The sequence below is a fragment of the Melanotaenia boesemani genome, chromosome 1, assembly GCF_017639745.1.
Source record: "Melanotaenia boesemani isolate fMelBoe1 chromosome 1, fMelBoe1.pri, whole genome shotgun sequence".
NCBI classification, from domain to species: Eukaryota; Metazoa; Chordata; class Actinopteri; order Atheriniformes; family Melanotaeniidae; genus Melanotaenia; species Melanotaenia boesemani.
In genome coordinates this window covers 37,974,686-37,987,348 of record NC_055682.1, presented here as the reverse complement: position 1 = coordinate 37,987,348, position 12,663 = coordinate 37,974,686, and the positions used below count along the sequence as shown (strand labels likewise).

Below are 12,663 nucleotides of genomic sequence, written 5' to 3'. Positions count from 1 at the left end.
GAACGCTGGGTTAGGCTCCAGCTTCCTTAATGGACGAAGCGGTAAAGATTCTGGATGATTGGATTGTTCTTATTTGATTTTTACACAGTGTCTGAACATTTTTAGAATCAGGGCTGCAGCATTAAAGTGTTTTATACTATAATTTATTTAGATGAATGTCAAAAAACAGTCCTGACATGACTCCGTCAGTGTTGGTGTGTCATTGCTGGGGTGTATGTAGGTTTGCTGCTATTGCATACATCCAGTTACCAATACAGCATATCTTGGTGCATATATGTTTCATCTTTTCCACCTTCCTATATTACAAAATCACTTATTGCACTGAAAGTAGAAATTATTTAATATTTCAATCTACAAAATGCTTTGAAAGAATGAGAAGCTTCCATCCCAAATTCAGTCTATTTCACAGGTTTTAAGTGGAAATATTAAACATTCATAGTTGTGTGAAGTCAGCTTTTGCCCAAAATGTTAGTTGGCCATACTTGTGACAAGTATCTTGTTTTCTCAGACTGCAGACCTGACTTTCTCTATTTAAAGATGTAGGAGAGCTCTTAAATCTATGTTTTAAATGGGGCTTTGTTAAAGACAAGCGTCTATTAAAGATAAAGTAGCTCAGCTTAGAAGTCACGGGATGTTAAACTATGAGATTAATGATAAAAAATACTTGGTTCTTGGTTTGGTTGCCGTGTTGAGATGAATGAAGTCGATGACTTTTAGATGATAGAAATTAACTTGAAGAATCTAAGCACCAGTCCGTCAAACTTAAAAATATTTTGGGTAGAGTAGGGTAGAGAAAGCAATAAAACATCAGTCATGTCAGAGGACATCTATCAGCTTCCTAAGAAAGTCCTAACAGTAGGAAATGCTTGACTTGAGTGAGAAAAATATTTCCAAGCTCAAAATCCTCTCAATGCACAATTTCAATGTTTCAAAACATTGAAATAAGCCTCCATTGAAAGTTTATATTAAATGGCTTTTTTCACAGTGGCTGATTCAAACTCACATTTTATTATGTTTTTCATTTATTCTGCTGCAGCCTTTCACTGCGAGTTAAAGGGTGGCAGACAAAAAGAAAATCAAGTTATACTTACTTCTTTTCTTTTTTTAAGTGAGTGACTAAATGTGTATGATATAGACTAATATTCGTAGCTCCAACATCACTTCTTTACTTCAATTTTTTCTCTTCATGGAAATATATTTTCACACACACGCAGACAGAGATTCCTTCATCACACCACCCACCTTCATCCCCATCATTGGCGCTGACGGTGAGAATGGCAAAGCCTACGTCAGCATCCTCATCCGCATCAACTTCATAGGATGCCTGTGCAAACACGGGCTTGTTATCGTTCACGTCGCTGATAAAAACACGGACATATGCTGTGTCTGGGAAAAAGAAGAAGAGATAGAGAAGGAAAGGCAATTAGAAACATGGGGTTGTTCTTATTCTGTCAACTTCAGCACAAACATCTGTTTTTCTTTTTGCTTAGCAACATTTCACTCACTTCCCTGTCGTGCATTAACACACAGTAGACAGGAATTTCATCATTCAGACAGATGTACAAAAATCTTCAATAAATTGTCTACCATCTTTTTGCAGAATGTCTCCATTACTACAGTATGTTTTACCATCAAATCCAGCTGTTTCTTTTTCTTTTCAGCATTCAATCGCAGGCTGAAGTGAATTTCAAAGCACCCTGAGGGTATTGGCTTAAGGCTCTGTGGCTGTGCAACCCAGCACTCTACACATCCTTTGATTCATATATCAAAACGAGCATGATTTGCAATACGGCTTGGAGATGAGATTAATTATTGAAGCCAGGGTGGAGGAGTTGGTGTGAAGTTCGTGGCACAGACAGCAAACTAATGCAGGCCCTCGAAGCTAAAACAAAACAAGCTGCAGATGCCAGAACTCTGCACATGTTCAGGCTCTGTCACAGAAAGATGGGGAGGTGAGGAGGTGGAGGGTGGACAAGCACCTGTCCCCTCCACCAGAAGCTCAGCCTTATTAAAATGGATCTTAACAGTTGTAGCTAATTTCTCTCCTAAAGATATTCACACATAAAAGTTTATACTTGTAGTCTTTATGACAGACCTCTAGATTTTAAAGATAAATTCACAACTAAAGGTTATGTAGAAGATTACAAATAAAACAACATTAAGAAAAACATTCACATCTACATCAAAAACCAAAAACATCATTCTTATTTCTTATGTCGTCTTAAATTTATAACATGTACTTAGGATGGTATCCATTCATTTGTCCATCACCCACCCTTCTTCATGCAACCTCATGTCATATTCAAAATAAAATTTTATTCAAATAAAATTATAACTTATTTTCCCCTGTAGTCTCTGTCCTAGTTAAGTGCTCGTTCCCATGGCTACAAACATCAGTGACTCAATGTGACATATAATCTGTTAATAATATACAATCATTTATTAGAAAAAAAAAAGTTGTAGTACTGTGTTATAAAAATAAAATAACTTGTGATCCATTAATCCAGCTTTTCTCTTTTTCTGCACTCAATAGGATCTGTTGAAAACGATCCATTAACTCGTTCATTAACTCCAGCAGCAAACATGATGTTTGTGTCCCCGTGGTCTGGTTTCTGCTCTATCCAAACAGAGGACCTTAAAGACAGACTAACCACCGACCTACAGAGGAGGAAGACTGACCCTTCTCCATACCAGAGAGGCTGACTTTGTCAAACAACTGCCCCACACCACTTATCTAAAAATCACACTATGAGTACTGAGCAGCTCTTCAGCCTAAATGAACAGATTTAGTCTTCTATGTTATAGTTCTAAGATATTTCTACTTGTACAAACTTTAACGGAGGTCTGGGTTTACCTGTTCTGTATGTTCCATCTCCTCTGATGCTGAATGTTTGCTTCACTTCTACCTTGTATCGTAGTCCTGATTCATTATGAGCCAAACGTCCTCAGTAACGTACGTGCTAGTGGCAGGCTGCTTTAACAGTCATTTTCCACTAAAGACCCACCACTGTTTAAAAACATGGTTCAGCATTGTCTTACTGAAACAGGCAAGGCCTTTCCTGAAAAAATACCATCATGAGTTCACATTTTATTTTGTGAGACAACAGGACAGCTTTCCACTTCATCTCAGTGATAACAGTGTCATGTCTAAGTCTTATTTATTTATTGTTTCCCTTGTATTAGTTGTTGGTGAAAATGGTGCTGATAAGTGTTCCTGAGCCCACAAAGTTCCAAGTCTGTTTTAAATCAGCTCTGCCTGAGACCCTAAAAGATCCACAGCCATGGACACATTTACTTCTTTTATTCTCACATATTCTGGCTCTTTCTACTCAGCCACAACTCAAAGCCAAATACACTTATTTGTCCTTTTTTGCCAAAGAATTTATAAAAAAATTTAGTTTAATTATTTCATATGTTGTCTCTGTACCATTTCAATTATCTACAGAGCTTTAGTGATTTTCACATCATTATATTCTGTCTGTATTTATTATTTTTACACTTTTACAGAGTGTTAAAACTATTTTTTAGAGACAGGGCTATGGCTCCTGCTCCGTTTCACTGCCTTTTCTACTAACACCTCTTTCAATCCACCCATCTGTCTCAACATCTGTTAATTTCTTCATCCTCTCGCTATTCTACCAGAGCATGTATGCATTTCGTCTGGCAGCAAATGAGAGAAACGGAGAGATAGAAAAGGGAGGGAGGCAAGAGTGACGGGCTGAGAGAGAAGGATAGCCTTTGGTATTTCAGTACAGAGAGATGAACAGATGTGAGAAAGACACAGAAAGAGGAAAACAGAGATTATTTCAGCCTTCAATGAAGATTTGAAGCCTTAAACGAACTCTACCCAGCAGATGTCTACAGCACTATTCTCTTTAGTGTTGTCCCCTTTTTACAGAAATACCATCACCACATTGAGTTGACTATATTCAGTATCAACAAAATCTAAATACTATCAACAAATACTTAAAGTCTGACAACGTGTCTGCTGGTTGAGCCCAAAATCTTAAGAACATTTGACCTTAGCATAAATGCTGGTAAGAAATATAAGTTTTTCTCCTGGTGTAAAAATGTTGGAATCCATTTGAATACATTAACATTTGTTTTCTGGATTATTTGCAACATAAAATAAGGAAATAATAAAGAAACTTTAAATGTAGTGTTAGTTGCCAAAGCAATCTGAACTTACACAAGAATCTACAGCATGGATTTAAATGTCCAAGTAGTGGGAAAACATAATTAGGGTCACTGAGTCTGGTGACACAACAACTAAACTCTGGGGCAGTATTTATGCATAAAAGTAAAGCAAGCTTCACACTGGGAATGCACTCCAGAAAAAAAGTCAGGGATATATTTAACTTTCAGTCTAAATTTACAAAAAAAATAAAAAGTTCATGATACACTTAAATATGTTAGAGTTAACAGACAATAAATTCTCCCTAGGAGTGTGTTTTTTTTTACTCTCTGTGACCCTGCAATGGACTGGCAACCTGACCTGGTGTACTCCTCTTGCCCAGTAGCTGCTGGGATAGACTTCAGCCCCCCCACAACCCTGAAAAAATGGATGGATGGATGGATATGGGGCATTGAAGTAGAAGCAGCTAATGGTAATTCCTTCATCTTAAACAGTTTACTGATACAAAAGCAAAGAACAGTGGTGGGTACTTAACTATGTTTACATCTACAAATGTCTCATCGATTCAGCTGAAATCAATCTGATTTGAGATTGCTTCTGACATGTTTACATGGGCGCCAGACACAGTGATCAGATCAGCTGTATTGACATGATGGACAGAAATACGACTGTGACGCTTTTGACATGCACAGTGCCTACCTACTGGTTGGGAAGAAGAAGTTTTATTTTTTTTATTTTGAACCTTTTGAACACCAAAATGCACAATAAGCCTTAAACTGCTCAATTTCCAACAAGAACATTGTTTCCGCAACGGCCAAGTTTTGCCATTGTTCAGGTCTTGAAACGCATTATGTCACGTAACCTGCATGTGGTTCAAGCATGCGCAGGAACAATCGAAAGGAGTGTATACATCACGGGTGCCCAAGTCCAGTCCTCGAGATCTACTATCCTGGAACTTTTAGATGCAACCCTTCTTCAACACACCTGAATGAAATGGCTCAGTTCCCTCATCCACGCGTCATTCAACTCTGCAGACGCCTGGCAACGAGTCATTCATTTGATTCAGGTGTGTCAGAGAAGGGTTGCATCTAAAAGTTGCAGGATAGTAGATCTTGAGGCCTGGACTTGGGCACCCCTGGTATACATGCTTCATTTTTCCCTGCTGATCCGATCGTGAAAAGATTTAAACAACCCTTCTCAATTGGATTGAAAATTCTTTCCAATCGAGGCTGATCAGCTCAGCTGACATGTTTACATAACATATTTTTATTGTGATTGGACGTTCGATTGAATTAATAGTGCTCAATGTAGTGAACCAGAACATTTAGTGGTTCAGACACTTCCTTTTTTACTTCCACTACTTCCACTTCATTTTCTTTTAGAGAACAGCATGTTGTGCAATAGGTTCTGAAAAACTGAATAGTTGTACATTTGCATTTAAAAGTATCCAGAAGGTGAAATAAAGTTCATCTGTATAGGTCATAGTGCATTTATAATAGGTAGAAGTATATATTGACACAATGCAAAAAGCCAAATATCCCAAACTTTCTGTGGGTAGTATAGGTTGTGTATTGCATGGCTGCATGTTTTTAACAAAGCACGTCTCTGATGATGGATTTAAATAATCCATGGCTAATATGAATTGAAAAGTGAAGGTGTGAAAGCTTCCCAGCTGTAACTTCAGATGCTGAAATCAACTGAAAATCATTCATTTTCCTCACTGATCATCGCTATGGCAGGTAAGCTGTGTTTTTAATGTCTGTGATGCATTACCTACACAAACTACAGTGAAATGCGTATTCTTGCTGATATGAATGCAATATGATGCCCAACATATTTTCTTGAGAGTCTCTTCTGTGATTCTTACTTCACATGTTTGAAACAGGCAACATGCCAAAAATCTACAAGGCACGTGGCGGCAGCGCATATTTTCACACAGCCGGTGTGGATGCTCTAATTTTGTTCTGCACTCCACACTCCCAGCGTGAAGCCGGTGTAACACATACTCCATCTCATGTACTGCAGCTACTCCTCTCCACAAGATGTTACAACACTGGACAAACTGTGCTGCAGCAATCAGAAGATAGCTGTCACGTCTGTGTCCTGTTAGTTACCAGAGTTGGGCTGTCCATGCTTCCCAGGCCGAGCTGACTCCCAACCATCCACGGACTGAACCTCCAACAGATATGAGCTTTTGGTCTCGCGGTCAAACACGGCTTGTGTGTAGATGAAGCCAAACTCTGGGTCAATTCGAAAATACCGGTGGTCCCCGCTGCGATCCTCCAGCAGGGAGTAAGAGATCTGACAGGAGGAGTTAAACAGGGAAGCATAATCATTCAAAAAGGTCAGATGTTAAAAGACAGTTAATTACCTCAAATTTCCACAGCAAGGGGAAGAAAATCTGAGATCATTGAACAGACAAAGACTGATTAATCAAATAGATTTGATAAATGACCTCAGATTTGCTCTAAATCTGTACATGTTTTATTTGTTAATTAAGTCATTTTGGTTACCTTGCCATTAAGATCCAAGTCGAGATCATTGGCTGAAACCTGGAAAACCAAAGTTCCTGATTCTGCTCCTTCAGTGACTGAGGCCTCGTAGATGGAGGAAGTAAAAAATGGGACGTTGTCATTTACATCTGAAGACGGAAGACAGAAACTGCTTTGAGTATATTTAATATCAGTAGAGTTTAATAGAAACTTTCAAAACGATTGATGTCTCAAAGGATGGTGCAGATAACAAACCTGAAAACACAACCTACAACTCAATTAGTCTGAGACTGTTTTGCAAAGCATTACAAAGTAAAATACAAATAAAAAACATCTCATATTCCGACGCAGACATAAAAGTACCAGAAACAAATCTCTGTTTGGCCTTAAAAGAAAGGCAACTATTGATTCTAAAGAAGAAGAAACCCAGTTTAAACTAGTTTTTCAACCTCTTGCTGGATAAGAAGCATAAAAGAAAGAATGCCTTCAGTCAGAATTTCTTGAGATCAGACTTGATCTCAGAACCTCAAAGAGTAGTAAGAGAAGATTCAAAGGATTTAATTTAAGAAAACATCACAAGTTAGTTTTATTGGCATTCAGAATTATTTTAAACCGGGCAATGGACACTGAGAAGAACTGAAAGCTGCTTGTAGCTGCTGGAGCGTAAACAGGCAAAGATACAGCATGATTCCTCATCCTCAGTTACAACAAAGAAAGCAACCTTTTTTCCCCAACATTTAACATCAGTTACAAAAATAATTAAGGACAGAATATAAGCATGTGCTTAATTTTAGAGAAAGACATGAAAAACAGACCATGATGAAGTTGCAGACAGTTTGGACCAAACTTCATTTCATTTGTTCATATACAATTGTTTTTCACATTTCAGGTTTGCAATATATTAAAAAAGAAAGGAGGGATGGGGCAATTACGACCAGTAATGAAGTAAAATAGACAAATAAAACTAGATGAAAAGATGGAAATGAACAACACCGTTAATCCCCTGAAGGAAAATATAATAGTGAAGTAGCCTTTTTTTTTTATTTATTTTTTGGTTTTAATATTTATTTTCTTTCATATAAAAAATTAAGTAAAACAAAATCACAAAACAAAACAAAAGTGGTAAAATAAATCAATAAACTACTATCAACAACAATATCTTTTTACTCTTTAATAAGTACAAAATAAAGAATTTTAATTTATTATATATTAAAAGATGAGTCTTTGAGGAGCAAATATGGGCTGGGTCAGTTTATAAAGAAATATGTGAGAAAACTAATCAAAATTGTTGTCTCCCTCAGGACATGGTGAGAGGGTTAAGTGTGATGTGGGCTTGTGAGAGCGAGTGTTTGTGGGTACGGCGCAGGGGGAGGCTGTGAGTGAGGGGCTACAGGGTGGAGGAGCGAGGGTGGGCACTCTGGGCTCTTGGGGCCCTGGGCCCTGTGCTCTTCCCGCCCTGGATGACCAGTGCCCCTTCCTCTGCCGTCCTCTGGGTGGGTCCGGAGTTGTCTTTGTGGTGGGGTGGCTGGGGTTTGTGCTCCGGGACCGTCCAGGTCTCTGGGCCACCCCAGTCTGCCTCTAGCCTCCGTGGAGGCATGACCCCATTTGCAAAATCACACTCTTCTCTGCTCAGTCCTGACTCCTTACACTCTGCATGCTGACACAGTTGCTGTGTTGTCCACTGGGTTCATACACTTATACACTAAGAGATGCCTTTGTTAAGTTTTTTTTTTTTTTTTTTTTTTTTTTATGGGCCCTATGATACATTAAAATCGTTCATGAAATACCAGAGCATCTTTTTTCAACATGTAATATGTGCTCTTTGTTTTAATGTAAACAAAATTATGTTTGATGAGATTAGTAAATCATTGCATTTTGTATTTATTCACACACCTCTAAGGTTTATTTTTTAGGAATTGAAAATAGAACTTTATGTGTATAAAAAATAGAAAATAACTAAGAAAAAGAAAATTAGCAGCTGGCAGTAGATATTCCAGCTCCATGTTGAGACCTGTTTGGAGCTGGGCTGGGATGCTCTCTGTAGGTGCTGCTATGACTGAAGTTTCATTCATAAAGAATCTCAAGTCTGCAGTTACTGGAAATACTGTGATGTGCTACGTCTACGTGTGGTAACTGTACAAGGCAAGATAAGTTCTTCAAAGTTTTATAAACATTGGTCTTATATATCTTATATATAGCAGTTATTTCTATTTTAAGCCCTTGTGACAAAGATCAAAGCCAACATTTGGTTAATCCGCAAGGGACACAAAATGGGCCTTTTTTCAACAGTTATCTTGAATTATAAAAAGAATTAAAAAAAACATTTTACATACTACAAGAGAAACAAGATCAAATAACATTTCCAAAACAGCAAAAGTCCAATTTTAACTAAGCTGATTTGAAGCCAAAAGTATTACAGAAATGACTCAAACAGTGCAACATATTAAATCAAATGCTGCTCCATGAGCCTTTTTCCTTCCAGTGTCTTCTGAGTAAATGTCTTTATCTGTGAATAAAAAATGGGGTCTTAAACCTATTACAGACCTCCCTCCGTTCCTCAGCCTCACTGCCTCTGGAGAAGTCAAAGAGCTTTCTTATTAAGACAGATAAGGAGGGAGTGGCGAGCTAAAAGAGAAGGGGAAGTTAGGAGGGGACAGAGAGGGGCTGTGAGAATTAATTTCTTCTCACTGGATTAAGGACCAATTTGATGGAACGGGGTACGCGTGGACTTGCAAATGTGCATGGATGATTCAACAGTATTACAATGCAGGGAGTTCTGGGGCTTTTGGGGCAGGAGAAGTGTCAAGAGCTGGTAACAAAAATATAATAAGTAGGCATGATGGCTACAGAAGCTCACTTTAAAGAGATGGGGGTGAGAGCAGAGAGAATATAGTCATCAGATTTACAAGAACTTATATGACAGTTGATAAACAGGAGAAACATGACAAGAGAAAAAGAGGATCAGTGGGGTTTTACATGCGTTATGTTTTTACCTTTGATCACACCCAACAGCTGGTAAGATTGTGCTAATATTTGGATTTGTGTTTTTATCAGCTTTAAAAGCTTTAATAAAAAAATTTACCAATATTTAGCACACACCGTGATACTGTGTCATCATCGTTCTTTTGCTGTTTTTAAAAAAGATCGGATACGATAACGCTGAATAATCATAAGAATGGAAAACTTCAAGCATGTGGACAAACTTTTGATTACAAACTACAAAAGGATAAAAAAACAACTAAAAACTAACTGCATGCTAATAAACATTTACAAACTTGGACAACTAAATATATAATCTACTTTGAAACAAAGACTATTGTGTTATAATACATGTAACAATTTGAATATGAACCACGACAAGCTGGGACCACCCTCTTGAGCAGATAGAGGCTTTGTAGGTGTTTTGTAAGTGACTTGGCCTGCTGTAGCCAATGTTTTACTTTTCTACATGTGGCATTAAATGTATTTCTGTTTTGAATCCATCAAAAACTTGGTACATTCAGGACTCCATTCAGACAAATGCTGCCGTTTACAAATACACTGTAATATGATGCAGATATCGCTGAGTAGGAGGTTCCTCACTTGATAAAACTTCTGTATTAAGTATGCCCCAGTTTATTGCAAACAATAAAAATGTCCGATTTTTTTTCCAGAGTACAATAATTTATGATAGATTTTTTAACGGCATAAGAAACAATGACAAACCCAAACAACAAGGCAACAGCATTAATAACACATCAACAAACACACAAAAGTAATGCTATGATGGAAGGGATGGGACGGGGGCGATCTTATGATTACAATGAGAAGATTTAGGATATGATTTGTTTAATTGATTTACATATTGTGTTTTGATATATGGTAGTACTTGTAAGAAGAATGAGCTCTGGATATAGCCGAAGAATGGAGACAATTGATTTATTTGTTCTTCAGAGCTGAAGTTAGTTTCTCTAAATTTGCATGATCAATCAACAAGTTAAGCAATTGATTTATAAATAGTTTCCCAGTTCACTAGAATAGTTTTGGGGGGTTTTGTTTTGTGATAGTTAAAGATACTAAGATAAAGTCTGGAGGTGTTTGGCTGTGGTCAATGAGGATAAATGTCCTCGGAACCTGGACCCACTGGGGTAGAAAGCCAGAGTGTGAGGACATAATTACCTATTTGGACAATTTATTGAGCAGTCAAATATCATCTGTGCAGAACCCAAAAATTGATTTGTTGAATTTTTGTGTTACAAGCCCTCGACATGTCAGCTTGATTCTCTCCCCACATTTCTGGTCGAATCCTGCTTCTCCTCTCTGATCCTCCTCATTTCTGCCATCATGCACTCTTCACTCACCACTGGAACTGTTCCATCATTTTTCAAAACTGCAGCTGTCGCTCAAATACTAAAAAAACAGGTTCAGATGCCAATAATTACAATAATTGCCACACCATCTCCAACCTACTCTTCATCTCCAAAATCCTGAAAGTAAATTGTCGCCTCCCAATTACGCTTTTACTTAACTCAGAACTCCATCTAAGAGCCTTGTCAGTCTGGTTTCTGTCACTGTCACAGAACTGAAACAGCCCTCCTGAAAAATACAGTCTCCGCATTGCAGCTGACACTGGTCTACTCTCCATCCTCTATGACCTCAGTGTAGCCTTTGACACCATTTCACACTCTATCCTCCTCAACAGACTCTCATCCATTGGCATCACCCACAACTCCCTGGTTTTGATCTGGTTTATTCCTGTCTCACAGACCACACTCAGTTCATACAGCTCAAATCTTTCGCATCCAACACCTCTCCAGTCACTACAGGTGTGCCCAGGGCTCTGTCCTGGGGTCCCTTCTCTTCATTATCTATCTTCTCCCCCTCTGCAACATATCCACTTTCACTGCTTTGCAGATGACACCCAACTCTACCTTTCCAGCAAATCAGATTCCCACCCTCCCCCCTCACTTCCTGCTTATCCAAAGTTAAATCCTGGTTCACCTCAAACTTCTACCATCAACAGTTCCTCAGTCTCCCCCTCCCCTCAGGTTAAGAGTTTGGGTTTCATCCTTGGTAGCACACTGTCATTCCCACATCAATAACATCACACGGTCTGCCTATTTCCCCCCTTGCAAGAAGATAGCGAGAAGTGCCTCCCTTTTAGAGCTCCATACCACCCAGCATCTGATATATTGACACTCTCCCCATCTTCAAATCCAGACTCAAGTCACATCTGTTTAAGTTTGCTTACCCACTTTAAGTCCCCCCCCCCGAGCATAGGAGTTAAAGATGCACTACGTAACTTTCCGACCTTAAAACGCTGCATTCCGGACATAGTGACATCTATCATGTGCATTTCTGGAACCGTCGCTGTCCAGCAGCATCGAGAGGCTGACAAACCGCACTAAACAGCTTTTTCTTCTGGGACGCCGCATGATGTAGCCGAGTTTTGATTCACAAGCTAGCAAACAGATATAAACACACCAGCCGTTTTTGAATGTGCACCGTGGCTATTTCAACAAAGAAATGCAAGAAGACATCGGAAGAAGACAGGAAAAGAAGGAGAGAAAGGGACAGAACAAGAGTCAAGATAAGAGTGTCTTTTGCAGGCATGAGTGATCTCACAGTACAGGTAAGATGCAAGATGGATGCTGAATTAACTGTTGATGGGGGCACATCCCTGGGAAAATGGCAACTGCTTTGTTTGTGTGTGTATACATGTGTGTGTGTGTGACTGTGTGTGAAAGAAAATATAATGAGTGAGTTTCTAATTTGCTATGTTGTTGCTATTGTTATCAATTTTGGTGTGTGAAGGCTTGTTTTATTTTAATATGCATGAACTGCTTTTATCATGTAAAGCACTTTGTGTTGCCTTTGGCATGAAATGCACTTTATAAAGTTTGATTTGATTTGATTTAATTTGATTTAAATGTGCCCTACAACAAAATGCTGTCATTCAAATCACAATTTTACTCATACATTCATCATTTTTCTAAACCGTTACAACCTACCCCATGCAAGTGTGTTACAACTGTCCCTGAGCGCATTATTTACGAT

The 12,663-nt window shown here is 38.5% G+C and overlaps 1 protein-coding gene across 1 annotated transcript in view; it reads right to left on the bottom strand.

Moving 5' to 3' along the window:
- The window catches only part of si:ch211-186j3.6 (neural-cadherin), a 384,844-nt gene that overhangs the window by 174,818 nt on the left and 197,363 nt on the right, over positions 1-12,663 (bottom strand). Inside the window, exons 14-16 of the mRNA XM_041985518.1 lie at positions 6,649-6,776; positions 6,250-6,436; positions 1,243-1,386 (exon numbers count right to left, since the gene is read on the bottom strand). Coding sequence (XP_041841452.1) covers positions 1,243-1,386; positions 6,250-6,436; positions 6,649-6,776 — 459 coding nt within the window. The remainder of the gene's footprint in view (positions 1-1,242; positions 1,387-6,249; positions 6,437-6,648; positions 6,777-12,663) is intronic.